The sequence below is a fragment of the Vanellus vanellus genome (assembly GCF_965231255.1).
Source record: "Vanellus vanellus genome assembly, chromosome: 3".
Lineage (NCBI taxonomy): Eukaryota > Metazoa > Chordata > Aves > Charadriiformes > Charadriidae > Vanellus > Vanellus vanellus.
The window spans coordinates 90,907,778-90,930,773 of record NC_138907.1 but is presented as its reverse complement, the minus strand read 5'-3'; the positions used below and the strand labels follow the sequence as shown (position 1 = coordinate 90,930,773).

Genomic DNA, 22,996 nt, shown 5'->3' with positions numbered 1-22,996 from the left:
ACTGCTGAGTTCTCTGCCTGGAATATTTTCCCCAGAACACAATTCCAAGGACAGCAAAAACCATGATTCCTACCACTAAGGGCACGATCTCAAAAAATCTTAAATGCAACATTCATCATCAAAAATGGTATTTAAATGAACCATGTCCAGCTTTTTGTCACAAAACATAATTTTGCCCACCAAACAGCCAACTTCTCAAAGAATAGAATGAATACAAATTTAACTGCTCAGGGAAAAAAAAAAAAAAAAAAAAAGATATATATATATATATATATATGTATCTGCAGCAACAGCTGCCAGGGCATAACACTGGACTTCAAAAGAGGCTTTCTACAGTGTCACTCCCTTGAATCAAAACCAGCAGATTGTCAGGCCATATTGCTTCTGTGTTTCCACCAGGAAAGCACAGTTCATGTTAGTCAAGATGATCCTTACCCTTCATTTTCAGTAATGGTGGTCAATGTCCGGATGGAGATCGGTGACAAGTGGTGTCCCTCAGAAGACAAGTACTGTTTAATATCTTCATCAGTGACATAGACAGTGGGATCAAGTGCACCCTCGGCAAATTTGTGGATGACACCAAGCTGAGTGGTGCAGTTGACACGCCTGAGGGATGCGATGCCATCCAGAGGGACCTGGACAGGCTCAAGAAGCGGGCCTCATGAGGTTCAACAAGGCCAAGTACAGGGTCCTTGAGCCTGGGTCAGGGCAACCCTCAGTATCAATACAGACTGGTGGATAAAGGGATTGAGCGCAGGCCTGCTGAGAAGCACTTGGGGGTACTGGGGGATGAAAAGCTGGCCATGAAAAAGGCAGAAAATCAGTATCTTGTCATTTTTTTTCCTGTTTTGTCTTTGGTAAAAGAAAAACAAAATAGGATTCTCTAACCTGCCATTGGTTAAGAAAGGTATCAGGTCATGCCAGGCAAGTGTGGTAAACTAATATGGGAATTCTGTAACAGACTGAGTCAAGTGCCACATAACCATTTATTTTTTTTTAAGCAAGCTTCTCATACCTCTCCAACCTTGCTAACTCCTTACTCACTTGACAGTTGGGTTAATCACTATTTTAGAGAACAACTTAACTGAAAGAAATATAACTAAGTTAACATTGGTGGACACAATAAGCAGCAAAGCTCAAACCAGTAGACAATATTAAGAGATACTATTAATTTAGCAAAGGATAAAAATTAACAGTATGATTGTGGAACAAAGCCATGGGAAAGGAAATTCAGAAGTACGAAACAAAAGACTGTGTGAAGCGAAGGCTGTAGTAGCTATAAGCTGGGAGTTTTTCAGCTTGAAAAGAAAAAGGAGAATCCAAGGTATACTGATCATGATAATGAATCAGAAGTATGTGGCTGGGGGCGGTGGGGGGGGGGAAGTTGTTTCCATTTGAAACAAATACTTTTGCCAACATATACCACACTGGACAAAGCTTATTTGGATGAGCTTTCAGTTTGGGTCTCTTAGGTTCAAGGAAGAATAATTTAAACTGTCATAGATGCAGAGAATAGTAACTGATTTTGAGCCTTCCACTGATCATCTTCTGAGAGAATGTTAAAAATTATCTCTAACCTTACAAAGGAAAAAGCTATAGAGAATGACTACACTTCATATAGACCATGTCTGGACTGATTTCTGATATACAAGGACAGCCTCTTCCAAACAGAAAAACAGGTCATTTCAACGTGCCTTAAATCAAGCAAGCATGGCAGAAGGTTGGCAGGAATGAACAGGCAACTCTACAAGGACTTCAAATTCAAAAAGGACACATAAACAGTGGAAGCAGGGACAGTCTACACCAAAGGAACACAGAAGTATTACTTCTGTGTACGGGGATAGAGTTGAAAGAGCCAATGCCCAGTTAGAGCTGAAACAACTGAGGAATGTGCAGATGTCCTGGTTTGAGGTAAAGCAGAACCAATTTTGTTCAGTAACTTCGCTTCTTAGCTGGGCCTCTTCTAACTACTGAAATTAACTGCATATTGTGCAGAAAATGTTCACTCTCTCAGAGTGATAAGGCCAATTACAGTATCACACAGTATCACAGTATGCTAGGGATTGGAAGGGACCTCAAAAGATCATCTAGTCCAATCCCCCTGTCGGAGCAGGAACACCTAGATGAGGTTGCACAGGAAGGCGTCCAGGCGAGTTTTGAATGTCTCCAGAGAAGGAGACTCCACAACCTCCCTGGGCAGCCTGTTCCAGTGCTCTGTCACCCTCACTGAGGAGAAGTTTCTTCTCAAATTTAAGAGGAACCTCTTGTGTTACAGCTTGAATTGTTTATAGCTGATGCCCAGGCATGGTATGCAGAGAGGCTCTTGCTTATACTTATTGCAATAACACCCAAGGCCAACCAACTTTGTTATTTGCCCCGTTGGAGGGTCAGAAGCGGAAAAGCATAGTGGGGTCCCACCTGCAGGGAGGAGCAGACAGGACAGGTGACCCAAAACTGACCAACAGGGTATTCCATCCCATCTGCCTCATGTTCAGTATAAAAGCTGAGGGATCAAAGGGTCATGGGCTCTTCCTTTAATGGCCGACATCTGAGGAGGACTCTGTTTGTCTGCCTGTGATCCCGATCCTGAATCCAGATCCAGAATCCAGTTCCCGTCCGTCACTGAGTCCAGCCTGGGACTGCCCCAGTGCCAGCCGGTGACGTGACTGTCATCTCGGGAGTCACGGTTGATACGGTTGATACGGTTTTGTATATATTTTTCATTATTTCTTTTTATTTTATTATTAATATTTCATTAAAGTAGTTTAGTTCCTTCTAAACTCGTAAGTCTCTTTTTCCTCCTCTGCCTCTCTCTTTGAAGAGGGGTAGAGGGGAGCATCTGTCAGTCCCGTCTGGGGTCCCTCGGGTCCCCAGTGGTGGATTTGGCCTAAACCACGACAGCAGGACATAAGGAAGGCTTTCCATATTAGCAAGAAGAAAAACAAAACGACCAACCACTGAGGTTTTCTGATGACTAGAAAAAGGTAAACGTTATACCCATTTTCAAGAAGGAGGATATGGGGAACTACAGACTGATCAGTCTCATCTCAATCCTGGGGAAGGTTGTGGAGCAAATCCTTCTAGAAGAAATTTCTAAGCACATGTGGGACAAGAAGATGACTGGAAACAGCCAGCATGGGTTTATGACATAAGGCAAGTTGCGTCTGATCAACCTGATTGCCTTCTGTGATAGGATGGCAGGCTCTGCAGACAACCAGAGAGCAGTGAATGTTGTGTTCTTCAGCTTCAGCAAGGTCTTTGACATGTTCTGTTACCGTATCCTTATACTCAGTCTGAAAAATATGGACTGAATAAACGGACTACCACATAGTTGGAAAATGGGCTGGATTGAAGGGCTTCAAGGCTTGTGGGTTAGCTGTACAAAGACCAACTGGAAACCAAGTATTACTGGTGGTAGTCCTCAGGGACTGATACCAGGACCAGTCCTGTTTAGTGTCTTGGGTAGAAAGGCGCGCACTCTCAGAAAGGCCACAGGCGGAGAGGGAGATGGTGGGGAGGGTGCAGCAGTCCACATTCTGGATGCCAGGCTGCCATTCAGAAGGCCCTCAAGAGAATGGAGAAATGGGCAACTGAGAACTCATTGATGTCAAAGGCAAGAGCAAAGTCCTGCATTTGGAAGAGACTAGCTCCACGCAGAAGTACAGGCCAGGAGTCAACTTGCTAGAAAGCAGTTCTGCAGAGAAGGACCTGCAGAGTCCTGGCTGGCAGCAAGTCAAAGATGAATCGGCACGTGCCCTTGCAGCATAGGTGGCCGACTGCATACTGGGCTATACTAGAAAGAGTATAGCCAGGCAGTCAAAGGAAGTGATTCTTCCCCCTTTGCTGTATTTTTTAGTCTACATACAAAGTATCATACCAAGTTTTGGGCTCCTCAGTAGAAGGAGGATGCTTTCAGGCTGGAACAAGTCCAGTGGAGTGCCAACAAGATCAGGGGCTGGAGCACACAACAGGAGGAACTGTACTTTGTTAATCGTAAAAGAAGGCAACAAAGGAGAGATCTCATTGCTGTCTTCCAACTACCTAACTGGAAGGTAGAGAAAAGACACAGCAAGAATCTTCTTGGAAATCTTAAGAGGTACACAGTGATAGAATAAGAAGCAACATACACAAGCTGCAAAATAAGAAATCCCAGTTAGATATCGGGGGAAAAAAATCCCACTATGGGGATGATCTTACACTGGAACATGTGGCCCAGAAAGGTTGGGGTATCTTCATATGTGGAAGCAGTCACAATTCAACTGGACCAGGCCCTGAGCAACATGATCTAGTTTGACTTATTTTGAGCAGGAGGCTGAACTACAGAATCTAAATTATTCTATGATTTCAACAGCAGGAGGCTACTACTATTCTAGATAATTAGCTCCCAGCTTTTACTGCACTTAAAGATAATAACATAATAAAAAGCAGGAAAGAACCAGAGAAAAGGAAGGAAGGTGAAGACATGAAGGCAGTTTTTTGCTTGCTGGTTTGTTTAATTAAGAGCATGTTTGTACAACTTAATAAATGCCTTTATTCTGGTGTCATCTCTCTTTTTTCATCTGCTTTAATAAAGCTCACCTTCCTGCACATGTAACAGTAACCAGCACCTATTCAGCCCATTTGACAGCTACGCGCTTCTTCCCACTCACAATCCAAAGTACTCACAGCACCACTATAAATGGACCCAAGTAGATTGTTATACTTAACAAACCTGTTTCAGTACAGATAAAAAGTTCTTTCCAGAGTGAGACTTCTAAACAAACAAACCAACCAAAAAAAAAATCCCAACAACCAAAAAGCCACCGCAACAGAAATTTCCAGAAGTTGGTACTAATAGTTCCAGTGTCATAGCACACTCTAGTGATTAATTAAAAGGTAAGTTTAAATACCTCAATTAAATGTGGCTTTAAAACGTAGGAAGCAGTTCAGTTATTTTGAAGCTGTTTGTACATGCGTACATCTGTGTTTCTTGCTAGCAAGACACTCAGTCCAGATATTAAATCAACTGCAGATATTTCAACATTCTAGATTAATTCCTCAGCTGGCATCAAAATAACAAAGAGAAATGGAACAGACAGGAAATGGGAAGCTAGCATATACAGAAAAATGGAAAAAAGCCTCAAAAATACAGAGCTTGGAAACCTGGAAGTCTTAAAAATGAAAAGACTGATGCAGAGACGTAAGTGGTTCTGCATGGAAACAGCCAAGTATCATCAGTACTGAACCAACCTGATTAACTCAGTTGGCTGAACTTGCCATGACTCCTGCACAGCCACCAAGATGTCCCCACACTCAGCTCCCCAGTGTTTCTTGAGGATTTGTTCATTTGAAGCCAGTTCAGGTCTGGTGCTTCCCTGATCTAATGACTGCTCCCAGAAAAGGAACACAAAGACTAGTCTCCTGCAGAACCTCTTGGGTTTTGTTGTACCATTTGAGTCATGTACTACTTATTAGCTCATTATTAGCCATGCCAGAACTAGGCCATTCCCACGCGAAGCCACAAAGACTCGTTTCCACTAAGACTCTTCACTGCTCCCTGGAGTAACACAGTGAAGACAACCCAAGCTGCCACAACAAAGTTAAGTCATGTCAGGCCTATGTTTTCAGCTTGGACTATGAGCTACGCACGCACAGCTGCACAGCATACCTCCCAAGGCTGAGCTGTCCCTGGAAACAATGCAGCCACATCCACACAAGCCCAGCTTTTGGGCTGATCTGCCTCTGGACTGGATCCAGTTCACGTCTCCACATTCATGAGATGGTTCATCTACAGAAAATTTCTGGGTTGCATAAATTGGAAGGTAAGGATATATGGAAGTGCGTTTATGCAACCACCAAAAATCCCCCATCCAGAGACTTCTGGATTAAACTGCCAGTTTAATTGCCGCACAGTTTATTCAAAGAAAAAAGACAAAGCAGGAACAGAAGCCATGCAAGTATCTTCAGTGTCCCATCAGCGGGTCTGACATCAACAGATGAGGACTACTTATGCTCTACGCACATGCAATTTTCTTTCCTTAAAAAGTAAGAGGTAAGGGTGTAGATAATTAATCTTCACAGAAATAGCCCTTGAATGCCGCAGGCAAAACTCAGAGCCTACTGTGACAGAAACTGTACAGTCAAAGAATAAAATTACCTCAGACTAGAAACTCAACTCCTAACTTTCAGATGGATGAACTAGTCACCTATGTTTTTTATAACTAATAGAGAGAAATAAGCATCTTCAGACACAATTCAAAACCTGAAATAGCTCTGGAATTGCTGACTTTTCTAACTGATTATAGTCAATCTAGTCATCTAGGCTCCCACTAGCTTAATGTATCATTTTCAGACAGCTAACATATTAGGCCCAGATTCAGCTCAAATAATCCACTTTGAGAGGGTGCAGACTGGCCAGATTGCACAGACTAGACAGAGCAATGCAAAAGGAAAAGAAATTACTTTATGAAGATCACAGAGCAGGTGTGACAAATTAAATAATAGCACCCAGTGAAAATTCCCTTATCACCAGTCCTTGCCATCTCCCATGCGATGAAAAGCTTTATTATTTTGCTCGCAACAAAATTAATGATACCTGGGTTTCTGCAGATTTGTGCTTTGTGTCCCTGCATCTCCACTCACCACAATAACTTCAGCTTTATCCATCTGTTCTTGAAGAATGCCCACCTTTCACACACACTCTCCAAATCCCTCCTACCTCTCTCCTCTAACACCATCTCACACACAATGTTTCTATATTTCTACCATCATTTTTTTCTTTATCTACCAATAGGACACATACTACTTCTGCCTTAGGGAAACACCAGTTTCTATAGAAGCTGAGCAACCAAAAGCAAGTCCCACCAGAACTTTCTTTTCCTTATGGAGGGGACAGTTTTTGGAGGGGGGTGAAATGGGAATTCATAAGAAAAACTAGGGGCTAATGGGTGTCAGGGCTCCCTGTGCACCAACAGGCTCTGTAAACTCTTCTCCCTCAGTGCAGCTATGTAAACTTGAGTCAGGCTGCTATGAACAAAGCTGAGTTGTAAGGAAGAGCTGAGTGAAGGCTCAGAAGCTCTTTACTCAGGAGCTGCATTTAAGCCCAGCCCCTCAGTCTAAGGCCCTTCTTGAGCCACACTGCAGCTACGCCCAAGCCCAGCCTTGCTGTTCCTGACCCCGACTTGACTTGCAGGTTTGACCTCAACCCTGTCTCATCACAATGGACCTATCCGTGCACACTGACTGTGGCTCACCCGGCTTTCTGTCACGGAGCCTGCCCTGCTCACCTCACTCCAGCACAGTGGAGCTGTGCTCTTGTCAGGGAGGCCACTGCTTGGCCAGTCCTGCTGTCACTCTTGGCTCCCCTAACACCGTGGGGCATGTGGCCCGTGCCGCTTCCAGACAGTGGGTGGGAAAGCCTGTAAGACTTTCAGGCCCTCTGTCTCATAAGTATACTTGAAATGCATAGCATTCAAAGTTCCTGATGATAGATAAGGGGAAGCGATGCTGGTGGGTGGGCACCTCAAGCCATACAGACCTTCAGGAATAAGGCCGACATTTCTTTTCTCACCTTAGACAGTTATTTTAATTCAAAAGAGATTTTATTAGAGGTAGCAAGAGGACATGTTGCTAAAACAAGTTGACTAAAGAGTAATATTGTCTAATAACTAGACATATAATTCACATGCAGAAGAAGTTATTTTTGTCCTTAGAATTGTAGTCCCCCAGTAATTCTAATACACAGACATAACCAATGCATCAATATTTCAGTAAACCCTCTTAATCCATGAAAAACTGCACCTAAACAATTATAGCAGCTTATAAGAAAACTCAGATCAGGAAATGCCAGAACTGTGTTTGAATAAACTGATTTCATCCATTCAGTGGTTACACAGAAATACTCCTAAGCAAACTTTGTTTCATACATGCCGTATCTGAATGAAAAAAGAGTATCTAAATTTAACAGAAGTTAGAAAACATAGGTTTATCATTTTTATACATACATAAGTGTACAAATGTACACACACGTGTCCATATATATGGACACAAACGCTTCAAAACTCAAACAAAATATTAGCAGTGGCATGAAATTACTTTAGTCTTTAAGATTCCTACTCATGAGAGTATTTAATTCAAAAATTCTATTAAAAGAATCACTAAAAGAATGCTTATAGGATTTACTTTTTTTAAATGACATTTTTATCCTTTCTTATTTCAGCAGAATTTAAACAGGTTGCTATGGTTCTTGTATAATGGTTGATCAATTAGGAAAAGACTGCTCTCTTACCTTGTGGTGTTTTGGACTGATGAATCCTCAGTTCCTTTATATCCAGCTCTTTTGATACCAGTACCAGGCGAATTATTTGCACTCATACATTTTTCTTCTTCCATTACAAGATCACGGAATGACTTTGGCAAAGAAGAATGTAATGCAGAAGACCTTAAAAAAAACCAGAACAACTCATTTTATACACACACTTTCCAGGACTCCATATTGTTCCACGCTTCAGATAGCGAAGAGGACCTTTTCAGTTACTAAAAATAAAAATATATTAGCTTTTGTATATCACCATTATGCCTGCAAGACCCTATTTGCTAAACTAAGTCACTTTGGATCAAATAGGCAAACATTAGAAAATAAATACCTATGGAAATTTCATTAAAAGGAAAAACAAAAAATCCAACCCAAACAAAACCCGAAAACCGGATCTCAATCTATTCTGCCCCTAAACCATCCTCTTAAACAACTTTATTTTCACAGACACCTTGCCTTCGACAAGCTGTACCTTTTCTAACAGCATTATTCCTTGAAAGGTATTCTCATAAAACACACAAGTACTTTCATTCTAATACTGTAAGTTTACCACCATGAAAGTCAAATATAGCTGATCTTTCCTCAAGATACTGAATGAGTTACTCATACCTGCCATAAATAACTTAATACACAGTGAAATTCGTAAAACTGATATGCTTCGTTCTCTTTTACTTGCCCAATTATAATGTGCACTGTTAATGAGCTAGAGCCTGCATATTACCTTTCAAAAATAAACAAGTATGAAAATATAGCAATTTAGCATCAGAGCTATTTTGAACGCTTTCTGATCCAAAAGCCTTTTTATTTACAGAATTCAAGGTAGTTACCATTAGTCTTTCCTTTACCCATCAAGACTTTGGAATTAATTCTTCATACATTTGCTTACATTTAACTTTACCACTCATTGTCAAAGATCCAAAGCACATATTGGAAGAAAAGCTCTGCTCGCTATCTACTCAAGGAAATAAGAGAACCATTATAAACATTATGTTTATATATAAACATTGTGCCCAGCCTGGACGTGGCCTTGGGCAACCTGGTCTAGTGGGAGGTGTCCCTGCCTATGGCAGGGGGGTTGGAACTCGATGATCTTCAAGGTCCTTTCCAACCTAAACCATTCTATGATTCTATGATTATTGAAGTAAGCCAAGCTTTCTATACAATGCTAATTGTTTGTGTAGCTACCATTTGAAGCCAAAGACTTTCAAGCTACATCTATATGGTATACAATTTAAGATAACATACATTAGGGAATTCAAACATTGCAACATTGTATCTGAAATCTTACAACAAAAGCATCTGAAAGTTATGAACGATGTCTGAACCCCAGGCTAGATCACTCGGGCTTAAGTCTGAGGTTTTGTTTGGTTTTTTTCCACTGTTTTTTGTTTTGTTGGGTTTTTTTGTTTGTTGTTTTGGTTTTCTTCAATACTGCATGAGCTGCACAGAAGGCATAGAAAGCAGAACTGCAACCTCCAGATGCAGGGGCTCAGAGGGGCTCCTACTATCAGCTGGCACACAAGAGTCCAGGCAAGCATTTGACCAGAACTTCCTCAAACTAATCATACCAAGTTTGCAACCCCAGGTTCCCTTCGGATTTGCTGTCACAGAAGCTTCTTCCGCTACTTGCCATTTAAGTAGCCTACCCATTTTCATGAAAATTCTGTACTGCAATCAGATCCACTTGCAACACAGCACCAAAAAAAATCCTCCCAAAACTCTACCCCCCAAAAAAAGAAAAACCAAACCACCCAACCCTGAGTGATTCTCAGCTTGTCAACCCACCCACAACAATTACCAGTGGCTTAAAATGATTTGACTTCAACTGGTCTAAATTTTCCTAACAGTAACAACTCTAAATTTCAGCTTGTCCTGTCTGATACATTGTCATTTCTATCTAATTTGTAGCATTAGTAAAACTAATTTATACATCTTTTTTAAAAAGTGGAATATGACTAAGTTTCTCTAAAATGTAACTGCAAAACATCAAAGTATGAAGTTCCAAAACAGCTGTTATGTTTCAGTATAAACTGGAATACTGACAAACTGACAACCTAGACATTAAAATACAAAATTGTTAATTCTCAAGACAGACTTCTAATTTCTTTATGCCTCCACTCTTGAAAACCCATACACTCTCCTAAGCTTAAAAGAAACAAAACAAAGAAGCAACACCCCCCTCTCTCAACCAAAATAGGTTTGGAGAACTAACGAAGTTAACACCTAGCTCCTTGCATGATATGCTCTCAAAGTACTACTAGTGCGATTTTTTTTTTTTTTTTCCCTTCTAATTTCCACTTTTCTTCTGGTGGGAAAGGTAGGACATTATGTATGATAGACTGTCTTTTATTCAATTGAAAAAGAGCCGGACGGTCCCACACCCTTCTGGCAAATGTGCTCACTGCACATCCAAGATGAATATCTTATTTCATCAGAACACAAGTTCTACAGCTTTGACTATATTGCATGCATGGAAAGCTCAGTCTATTGCCAAATGCACTCTAATAGTCCACTGTGAATTTACAGAATATAAAACTTTGCAAATACAGTATTAGAGCAGATAGACAGGTAACACCATTCTACCTTACATACACAACAACTAGCAGAAGCAATCAAATAACTGATGGCTTGCCAAAGTAGCTTATTTAACAAATACTCTCTTCCAGCAACTAGGCATAATTTTAAATATTCATATACCTCCCACTGGTTCTTTGCTTGAACTCTTGCGCTACCGGCATTTTCCAGATCAGCAGCCAGAGGAACGCTGCAGAGGAACGTACAGAATCATGCGTGGTGACCACATGAGCATTAGATTGGATTCCATCCTCCTGAAGTATACCCTGGCCTTTCCACTTAAGATGGTTTGTGTAACACAGTGGAGCTCAGCTACTTTCAAAAACTCTTTAATCAGAACCTTAAGAGCACAATATATTTTCTGGACACCGTTATCTAAGCATATTCAAAAATCAGCCCACATTTGCTTTTTAAATGCAAGGAACAGTTCATAGGCAGTTGGTAGTTTAAAATTAAATAAAACCCAAGAGGTAAAGAATTGTCTATCGGAGAGTAGATGAATAGCATGGATAGTCAAACTATTCAGATGTCAGATCAAGGAAGTTATGGCCTATATTTTTATATGCCTTTTATCAGAGCTTCTCTTAATATCTTATTTCCTGTATTAAGTAGTAAATCATTCACTAGAGGCATCTAGTTCATGTGCTTAAGTCAATCAGTACAAATACTTCTGAAGAGTCATTTATCATACACTGAAAAATAGGACTTCAGGAACAAAAAACCCACCTTTTGAAGAACCCCAAATAATTAGATAAGCTATGCAATGTCCTCCAAAACCTACTTCAGGCATTGCTGTACCTAAAAGTTGTGTATGAAGGGGTGACTGGGAAGACCAGGCTAGAGAAAGACAGACGACCTATACAAACATCCTCCCTGCAGAGTTCTCGTAGCCCCTTGCCTTGATTCCCAAAGTCTGTCAGGACAAGTATATAAAACTGCAGCTTGAAAATGGCTAGTAAAACAAAAAAGGAAATTAACTGATGATATTTAAGATGACTGGTTGAAAACACCCATGAAATGCCTACACCAGTGATCGCTAACATCAACCCAAGCCATGGCATGGCAGGTTTGGGGAAGTTCCTTTGAAGCCTCCAGAGAAGACCCACTTGTGATGACTGATCACAGAAAGGCCCCTGACTTCGCTGTGTGCCTGAGGAAAAGGATTGACTGATGTAGGCCCTGGTCGACCTCATTAGCATCACCCCTGGCTAGCTGCGGGCGTCCTACCACATCAGCATGGAGACTGGTCTGAGTAACTCATCAGGTAGTACACAAGAGCATGGCTTCCCCGGTGCTGCCACGCCAAGTCACTGATGGGTAGAAAGGTGGTGGGTTTGTAATGAGTAAATTAGTGTGTGAATGAGCCCGTGTAATTTGTGTACTGTGTACAGCATCACTGTAGATGTTAGGTTACATATTGTTTATGCATAATTGTAAGATCAGTAGTAAAATTAAAAACCATAGATGGATTATTTATTTTATTAATGTAATAAAGGATACCGTAACTCAGTATTTCCTGCGTTGGTCACCATCTGATTCAACCATCAGTCTCTCCCAGCAAATTTTAAGCCTCAGAGCTACAATTGCCCTGACACTTCCATAAGCTAAGCCAAATAACTAACCTGCTGCTTGACCTGCAGTATCACCTGTGTAAGGCAGGGAGCATGTTCTTTGGAGCGTTTGAGAAGATCGGTGTTAAGGATTCTGAAATTCATCCACTCATTAGAATTCAGAAGATAAATCTTTCAAACCTTGTTTCTTCTATTGTGAAGGTCTCAATTACAGTTCAGAGGTCAGGTTGAGTCTGAATACTTAGGTGCGAAGCAATTAATTCTATTTCCTCTTTTAGACAAAATTGTGGGCTTTGCCTAATGTTATATCATCACTGACCCTTGGAGGAACCCCAGCTGGAGAGAGTTCAGAGAAGGGCTATGAAGATAATCAGAGGACTGCAGCACCTCTCTTATGAGGAAAGGCTGAGAAACCTGGGTCTTTTTAGCCTGGGGAAGAGAAGACAGAGGGGATCTCATCAATGCTTACAAATACCTAAAGGGTGGATGTCAAGAGGATGGGGCCAAATTCTTGGTGGTGGCACCACTCTTCAGTGCTACCCAGTGATAGGACAAGGGGCAATGGGCACAAACTGGAACACAGGGAATTCCGTCTGAACACGAGGAAAAACTTTTTTACTTTGAGGGTGACAGAACTGGAACAGGCTGCCCAGAGAAGTTGTGGAGTCTCCTTCTCTAGAGATATTCAAAACCCGCCTGGACACAATCCTGTGCAACCTGATCTAGGTGAACCTGCTATAGCAGGGGGGTTGGACTAGATGATCTCTAGAGGTCCCTTCCAACCACTACCATTCTATGATTCTGTGATCACTGTCTGAATCACTACTTGAAGGACATGTCATGCACACACTAACTTGAAATCACCAAACAACTGCCCATTTCAGATCAGACTGATATGATCCTTCACAGGCCCTGTAAAATAGTAAAGCCCTTTAACGATAAGGCTGAATGTACTGCATCATGTCCACTAGAGAAGTAAAGCTCATTCTGGTGTCATAACTGGAAGCAGAATACCATTTTAGAATCAACTATTATCTGATTTATAATGCATGATTTTGAGATGATTACTACATACTCTCACGGTTTTCCCCATACGTTACTAATAAATATTTTGAACACCAGTTCTGTTTTACCATTGTTATGTTCTGGTATATTACTGTTATTACTATGGTCTTAAACTAAGTTAACAGCATACCAACAGAACTATGTGGAACCTCAAATAAATCTAAAGGCATGTCAAACTCAATGTGCTGATCACAATAGTATCCATCCAAAAAAGAAAGATGAGGTAACGATACATGAAACGGAGCAGAGAAGCAAGCAGTTCTAGATAATGCTCTATACCTTTTGACACAAAACACCTCTCAGGAAGCAACTACGGCCAGGACGCAGCCTACCTTTTCCTCAGCCAGCAAGTGATGTGAATATTTTTTTTTTTTCTCTCTGTACACTCATTAAATAGCTAACGGGCTACATGTCTGTTTTGAACTTACAGAAGCATAGCAGAAAAAGATTCCTGCAGATGCTTACTACCCTTACTTCTGAAAAGAGCAACTAATTCATATAATGGATCAAAGGAAAGAGAGCCAAAAGACACAGGAGGGAGATGGCTCTAACTGTGGAAAATAAACCTATCCTTTGAAAGACAGACTCCTATTTTACTCTGAAATCTATACAATACAAAAATACTATTGTAGTAGTTTTCCTTAAAAGGGGTAAACTGTCTAAAACAGACTTCATTTAAAATAGGGTTACTGTGGTGGTAACCTGGTTTGCGGTAAAACAGGGCCAATTTTGTTCAGTAACTTTGTTTCTTAGCTAGGCCTTTTCTAACTAATGAAATTAATAGCATACTTTGCAGACAATGTTTGCTCTCAGAATGATAAGACCTACGTTTACAGTTGACGCCCAGGCATGGTATGCAGAGAGGCTCTTGCTTATACTTACTGCTATAACAGCCAAGGGCAGCCAACTTGGCTGTTTGCCCCGTTGGAGGGTCAGAAGCAGGGAGGAGCAGACAGGACAGGTGACCCAAAACTGACCAACAGGGTATTCCATCCCATCTGTCTCATGCTCAGTAAAAAAGCTGAGGAATCAAAGGGTCAGGACTCTTTCTTCAATGGCCGACGTCTGAGGAGGACTCTGTTCGCCTGCCTTTGATCCCAATCCTGAATCCAGATCTGGAATCCAGTTCCCATCTGTCACTGAGTCCAGTCTGAGACTGACCCAGTGCCAGCAGTGATGTGATTTTCATCCTGGGAGCTTGATATGGTTTTGTATATATTTCATTATTTTCTTTTAATTTTATTACTAATATTTCATTAAAGTAGTTTAGTTCCTTCTAAATTTGTAAGCATCTTTTTCCCTCCTCTGCCTCTCTCCTTGAAGAGAGGTGTGGGGGAGCACCTGTCCGTCTCATCTGGGGTGCCCTACATCCCCACTGTCCAATTCAGCCTAAACCACGACAGGTGGGCATGCAGCAAGCTTTGTTCCCACTGAGACACAAAACAGGTAAGCTCTAGAAAGAGAAGACTGACTTGCAGTTCTTCTAGGGTACCAGTACTGAAGCAAGGTGCAATGAAAACCTAGACCTTCTTAAATAGGGAAAGGGGCAGAACTGCCCAGCAAGCACATCAGTATTTATTCTGTAATAATTAAATACATTAAATTTACATAGCTTAAAACTTTTACATTTATGCTTTCATCCAATACTAACTGTAAATGTGAAGAGCAAAGCATGAATTGGGCTCACACCTCATTACATTCATTGTTGTGAATCTAATTCATTGCAGATGATGAAACATTTTCCTATTTGATACAGTGATATAACTTGAACAGTTAAATTGTGTGTAATCAGCATTAAAAATAATTTTAAATCCATTATGCATCCTTCCACCATAAGAATTCTTCACAGCATCCATCACTCCTACCAGCTCCTAGCCACCTAGGTAATTTTGTTATCTATAATTTCAGTCTATTTTTGCTTTACTCCAAAGTCATTCTAGCCCTTTCCCCCAGGAAGGGCTAACATTTTTCTTGATGTTTTTGACACAGAAAAGACAGCATTCATAAATGTTTTCAATAACCCTCCCCCCACTAAGTTTCAGAGCTTGTGCTCAACCTTCTTTTTCTATACTTCACTTTGATACCATCTGCAAATACCACATCACACACAGGCAAGAACCAGATGGGATGCAGTCTTCTGACTCAGCATAGCAAAATTTCAAAGAACTGTTAGATTGCAACCACTGCATTTCCCTGTCCACTTTGAATTTCTAGATTACTACCAAATGTAGATACAAATAGTTCAATGCTAGTCTTTTCAGTGAACAGAACCTAGGCTGGTTTTACTTGAGAAACTCCTCCTAATAGAGGAGTAAAATTCAACGTAAAAACCTTCCAAAGAGAAAGAAGTGATATTTGATTTATAACATACCACGCATTCCCTAGTTTTGCAACTTTCGTAGGTGGAGGTGGTGTGGTTATTAGTGTAGTAGGCTCTGTGCTGCTAGTTACTGATCCATTATCTTTTGCTGCCAGGGCAATCATTTTCCTTTGTTTCTGAGAAAGCTTGATTCCATGAGACGCCATTCTGCTGTGAAGTGATATTGCAAAGAGAGAAGATGCAAGATCAGTGTGCTTTGAGATGACTCACCTTTAATCTTGCACATTAAACAGAAATACTTCTTTCCTAGACCAAAATACTTTGCCTAGAGTGCCAAAAGGGGAGTATAGGTGGGCTGGAGGGGTTGGATGGCTGGGGAGCAAAAGGAGGATCAATGAATATCAAGAGTGACAGAAAGAAAAGCACCATAAAACTATTCTTCACATAGATGTCTACAAACGAAAACACGCAGAGTAAGAATCAAGTCTTCAAAAAAGACTGTCACAAGCTCAGCTGCCTTAAACAAAAAAAAATATTCCTGCATAAGAAACATATACAACATAAGATACCAATTTTTTCTACCTGTAATAATTTGTTTTCTAAGTTGTTTGGATTCTTCAGTCTCGGCTGTTTTATTCACAGCTTCTAAATCTACCTAGCCAGCAAACCTTTACTAGGCTCCAGGAGCTCTCCTTTATAAGAATGCTACACTGCAAAGGTCATGGAAGTCATCTCCAGTTCTCTTCCATATGTCACCAGTTAAGAAGCATTAGGTTTAATCCACTGCCTCCTGAAAACGTACATTTATCTCCCTGTGTCTTTGGGATGCTTCTCCAAGCAAGAACCACTCTTGCTTCTGTCTGAGGTGCTGGGGGAGGTCAGAGAATGTGAGACAAGAAACAAACTTCAGGATCAACTACAGTACTTGTCCGCAAGTAATTTCCAAAATGCTACGGACAAGAATTATTTCTTTTTGGTTGGAAATAGGGAAGGTGAGCAGAGCAGGCCTAATAGCTTACTAGCTCACTCTTTCACATTTGAACAGCTAAGACGTGCTTTTGCAGTAGTTGAAATAACAAGACTACAGTAAAATAAAGGGATAAATTTTGCATGCTCACAGAAAAACATCATCATGAACTGAAGTAAACAAAGCCGTTCAAAACCAAATAGGACAACTTTTCTCCTGCTTGTTTTAAATTCTGGACTGCCTGAACCACTAAGTAAATTCATAATAGCCTGGTCTATCACGCTTTTCTTTTATAGATTTTGGTTTTTTACCAACCCTGAATTTGCCTTTGGCATGGTTCCACATTTCTGCATACTTTCTTCAATTTCCATGATGGTTCTTAGATCCATAGCAGGAGGGCTGGCAGGGCTAAATGAAAAATAAAAAGTTACCTTACAAGGCACTCATTTTTACTTACATTCCACAGGTCCAGCCTTCACTGAAATCCTCTAAATCATACATAAGATTGGTAACCGGATGTATAATTTCTGTCTGTTTCCTCAATTATGGCAAACCTCAAATAGAATGTTTCTGACAAAACTTTTATAAATATATACATATTTAAGAAAACACTATAAAAATACTCAAGACTCATTATACTATGAAACAAAAAGATGTGAACTATGATTACTCTAAAAAAATTAGATACCTAAATCCAGGATACTTATTTAGTAGTCAACTGCTCATGCTAAGTACTAGAGAGGCATTGCTCACAGCTCTTTGGTGACAGTTGAATTAGCTCTTTCACTGAAGAACAGGATTCATATTATTTCATGTGGCAAACAGAACACTCTTTGCAAAGTCTGAGCTCTGCACAAACACTAGTAATATTCTCAAACTTTAGGAATCAGTTTCTTTTCATAAATGACCTAGTTTTAAACTTTCACCAAAATGAACATGAATTAAATCCAGACATTTTCAAGCTTTATATAAAACTATAGATTAAAACCTGTGCACTTAAAGGCATTTGTACACTAAGCTGTTTTACAACTAGATTCAAGGACAAGCTTTGAAATAAAATATAAGCAGCACTGCCTCTGTCTCTCCCTACAGAAACCCAACTGCCATAGACTAACTAGTGAATAATCTGCTGGGAGGTCACGCCAAAGCCTGTTGTCACTGCTACTCCAGAGTAGTTCAAAACACACTACAGTATTAATCCTTCAAACATTCTATGCAACAGCGCTGCCTGCTTTTTCTTGACATCACACCAGCAATACTAGAAAAAGTGAAGGAAGATTACAAGGGAAACCCATAAAGCCACAGTGACATTACAAAGTCCTATGGTTTTATTCATTCCCCTTTCATGCAATCCTCTAAAAAACGTTCAAAAAGAACTCTAAGATAGGAGATGAAGGTGGAGCTTCTTCCAACCAGTCTCAAGATCAAAGAGTTGGTTGTGGGATGTGTTACCCTCTCCATATAGACTAGGCTTGCACAAATACATAGTGAGACAAAACAGATTCCTAATGGACCCTGCTCTCCAAACGATACACTTCAGAGCTGCAACTTCTAATTTCTACAGCTGTATCACCTGTATTAACAGAGGCCATCAGCCACAAACCAACAGAGCTTGGGAGAACTGTGGGAAATTATCGCTATATGATTCCCTAAATCCTTAAACTCTTCTCTATTCAACCTTTATTGACAACCATCAGAGACAGGACACCAGACAAGACAATCTATCACAGTACTACTCCTTTTACATACACAAATACTGCTACAGATAAAAATCAATAATCAATTTTTTATTACTGCATCAGTTAAACCTGTAGTGTTGATTTTCACAGACTGTTGAAGTCAAAAGGCATGCCTTAAAAATGTCAAAGTACAATGGTGCTTCTAATGGCTTCAAGCATGGTCTGATTCTACAAAAAAAACGCCAAGTATTTTACATAGCGTTAACAAAGCAGGCCTTCTAATAGAAGATATTAGAAGTCCAGACTGTAATACTTAAAAGAAAAATAAAATGCATCTAGCAATTGCTTTTCCTCAAAGAATACTTAAAAACCGTACCAGTTGTGTTAAACTATCAAAATCTTCAATTCACGTGTCAAGTAATGTATGCTCATTTTGAAGAGCAGATAGCTGATAGCTTTTAGTCTGAAAAGAATATTATTAGCATTCACTACCAAGTGTGCAACAGTGATTGTAGGTTAGGTAAGCACCACAACTATTACTCCACCTGAAACTGGTTGCTACCCAATTGGGAGAGCTTGCAGAGTTGTTTTTAGTGCTGGGAATGGACTGTGGAACAGACTGTGTCAGTGCTGATGATCCCTTGTATGACTTCATCTCCTTGTTAGGTTGGGAGGGTTTCATACCCTGACTGCACGCTTTGTCCTTCACCTAAAAAAAGACAGAAAAACACTGAATAAATATTCTTACTTTTTTTTCATTTAGAAAAAAAAAAGATTGATCCTACAAACAGCTTTAATGATGTGTAAGTGAAAAGATTTTAAAGGATACCTCAATAATGTAGTGAATCCCTGATCAGTCTGCTATTTGTATCTTCTGGGGTTTTTTTTCTTCTCAAGTCCAAATATGCATCTTGACAGTGGAAAATTCACTGAGATTTCACTTCTAAAGCTTTAAGACTTAGCATAGGCACAATTTTCTCAAACTTATTTCTCTTTGCGAGTTATGCCTCAGTTATCCTGGACCATACTTCTGTTCAACTACAGAAGTCAAAGAACAGCAGGATTTTCCTGGAGTTTTTTTGACTTCTGTTTTTATTTTGTTGAACTTCAGACTTGCTTTGCATTTTAAGTGAAGTAGATAAAAACTTCACATAATTGCTTTTTTAAGTTTGAAATTTTCTGAACGCTACAGCATATAATAATTCTTATTATGGTACCACATTAATAAATTACCCTTACAGGATTTAATAAGCGATACTCATTTTTATTTGCTTTATCAGACAAACAATAACTACCTAAAGTTGTCTATTCCATTTTAAGGTCAACAGCGTCTCAGCAATACTCCAAAATACAAACTCTGCTTTTGATGAACTACACAAACACAAACAAAGAAATTGCTAGGAACAAAGAAATCCAACCTCAGACTTCTCTGGATGAAATCCTTTTGTGAAGTCAGGAGACTGCAAGTCTCTGGGGCTACCCACTCCTGCGTAACTACCCTCAGAGTCAGATGTTAAGAGCTCTGGAAGTGATTCTACAGAGTTAGTTTTATCCAGTTTTACTGAGCCTAAAAAATAAGAAGAGAGAGTAGAACTATTAAATCATGAGAGCCAGACTAAACAATGCTTAAAAAACCCAAAAGTTATTTACTCCATATGATGAATACAAAATAACCAGAAGTTTACCTAGTCCAGTACACTAGACTGCAGTATGTATAAGCAAATATAAGACTATCTTAAATATTTTTTCAGAATAAGATTACTCCCGGTTCTCTTTGTCTCAGAATACAAAGTTTTAGGAAGTAACATTGACACTTTTCTGTTGAAAATGAAGGTTTCTACCATCTTTCCAATAAACAATGGCTCATGTATTTTTTATATTCCAGAAAAAAAACAAAATCACACACATTAGCAGAAATGTTCCACTTCTTAAAACCACACGGGGTACTGTCCATTAACTTTATTTGATAAAATGCATGTTTTTACAGAATCTGAACTTCGGGCACAAGCTTAATATGACACACATACTTTCAAACAAAACTTAAGAATTCACTATTCAAATTTAACTATGGTGTTCATTAGAAAAGAAATAATCTTTGCAAGATTTCCTTATTGAAGTACAGAAATCGCATTGCATTGCATATTAAACTTAATGTTCTGGTTTTATACCCCTTTCCCACTGACCTGTAGAGGCTGGACTCTGAATAATATCTGATAGATTATACCCTCCAGAGCTGTCGGACCGCTTTCGTGGCTTCTTTTTTGCCTTAGTTTTTGCTCTTTTGAAAAGGGCTTCCCTATTAAAAATAACAACAAAAAACAAACCAAGATGGGTTCAAGCCAGAGAAATTGAGCCTCAGAACTTTCAATGTGAACGTCAAGTTTTTCAGTCAGCAGCAGCAGTTATACTTCAAGCAGTAATACCTGGTCCCACCAGCTCGCCCTAGCTGCTTGTTCCTGCTCTGCTTACGGACTGACACAACTATTTAGTAAACGATTGGGGGGGGGGGGGGGGGGGGAGGAGAAATCCAGGAAGAATAGAAAAAAATTCTTTCCAGTCTAGATCTAGTCTCTGGTCTAGTACACTGCACAAGGGCTTCTGCTGAGACAGTGCTTCGAAGACAGAGCAGCTGCATAGGGTGGCAGTGCCACCTAGGTCAGATTAAACCTGCTACGCACCACAGCAACTGACATAAAGCAAACTACATCCATGCCTCCACTTTCTTTCTCTCAATTTCTCCTAAATTAGTGAAGCTCAACGAACTCCACAGTTGGTCTCATTTTTCCCCAACACAAATATTGCCACCAAGATAATACTGCTTCTACAATAAAGCAAGTACATGGTCATGTTACCAAAATTTCACGTGTTTCTAGATATAATATTAGGAAGAGTGGAATCAAATAAAAGGCATCTTTCATTTCAACAAAACTACTAGTGTTGTGATTTGGGCCGAAACGGCCACTGGGCAAACGACAGATGCTCTCCCCTACCCCTCCAACCAGGACAACTAGAAATTCAGAATTATACGAATCACAGCTACAGTAACCCTATTTCAAAAAGCTTCTCAAAGAAGCTTTTTGTGGAATAACCATATACGTACTTATTCGTTCCTGCATCAATACTGTAACTTTAGAATGGTTGGGTTTCTTTTTTAATCCTTGGACTGCCTTATCCACCCTAAAGGCTATCTCGTCTAATCTTTAAAAACACTGAAAGGCTTGAAGTCTAATACAAAACAGCCTCTCAGTTCCCTTGATCTACTTGTCCTGACCTGTACTAGTTCATTTAGCACAACTTTTCTTGACACAAATGGTCAGAACAGCACACAATGCCACAGGTAAGGTCTGATCTGCACAGTGACGTATCTCACTAGCCATGTTAGGATGACTTGGTAACGTGCTTCCATCAAATTAACTTTCCATAGTTGTGACACCATAGTCAATTTCTCCAGTTTAAAAACTGTACCAAAAAAAGCAGCTGTACCTTTACTATTACTCGTCAGAAAAAAACAGCATATTAAATTAGTCTGACAAGACTTTACCAATTCTATTGCTCTCACCTCTATGTCTTCAGAACAAATGTTCAAAGACAGAATATCACAAGCCCACAAAACCAAACTGCCAGATCTACAGTTGTTTGGATCACATTTTCTAATACCTCTTAAACACAAGTTGCTTGTTTTGTTATTCAATGGCCAGACAGTAGCCACTTTAAACTGACATTAAAAACTCATGCTGCAAAACTTCCTATTTTGCATGACAACTCTGTTAATATTAAGAAATGTAGATTATCACAATTTTCCATACAGATCTACATTACATTAAAGTCTGGGTTTTTCTCTTTTGATTTCTCCTAATTCAGTGAAGTTCAACGAACTCCACAGTTGGTCTTTATACATACACAGGTACTCTAATCACATGCATAACTCCCAAATACCACTGTGAATGTTTGTTTTGCCACCTTTACTCACATGCTACTTATAAATTGAAAAAAGTGCTCCACTGCAGTTCTGTAACATTTTAAAATACTTAAGGGAACTAAGAACAGTCTTTGAAATCTCCATTTCTCCCATATCTTAATATTTCAATTCTGAACCCAAAGGGAGTCAGGCACCATCCAAAGGGGTATAAATACCATATACAGTTCACCTAGTTAAAAATGTTGACGAAAAATAGATACTTACTGAGAATTTTGTTCTGTATTCATTTCTTCCCTTAAAAAGACAAAGTTCTCTCCATCTTCAGGCTCAAAAGAACTTATATCAGGTCCATCTGGATATGGAGTAATTACTCTCCTGACCATAGCTGGAATCTGTAGTTGTAAATGCCATTACACTAAGTTTCTCTTAAGTTGTATGCTAGCAAATACATGATCTCTTGTAAAAAGACCAAGACCAACTGTTATTTAAAACACTTTTACAGATCGAGTAATTAATTATTTAACCAGCTTATAAACTTAAGTTACATCTTTAAACAAAACAGGAGAATTTTTTAAGTGACAGACTCAAAATGCATGTTTCAACTGCCT

At 39.7% G+C, this 22,996-nt stretch overlaps 1 protein-coding gene across 1 annotated transcript in view; it reads right to left on the bottom strand.

Annotated features, from left to right (window-relative positions):
• Window positions 1–22,996, bottom strand: part of IBTK (inhibitor of Bruton tyrosine kinase) — a 54,891-nt gene that overhangs the window by 5,186 nt on the left and 26,709 nt on the right. Inside the window, exons 19-25 of the mRNA XM_082480600.1 lie at window positions 22,653–22,780; window positions 20,653–20,765; window positions 19,888–20,036; window positions 19,015–19,178; window positions 17,106–17,198; window positions 15,875–16,033; window positions 8,267–8,419 (exon numbers count right to left, since the gene is read on the bottom strand). Coding sequence (XP_082336726.1) covers window positions 8,267–8,419; window positions 15,875–16,033; window positions 17,106–17,198; window positions 19,015–19,178; window positions 19,888–20,036; window positions 20,653–20,765; window positions 22,653–22,780 — 959 coding nt within the window. The remainder of the gene's footprint in view (window positions 1–8,266; window positions 8,420–15,874; window positions 16,034–17,105; window positions 17,199–19,014; window positions 19,179–19,887; window positions 20,037–20,652; window positions 20,766–22,652; window positions 22,781–22,996) is intronic.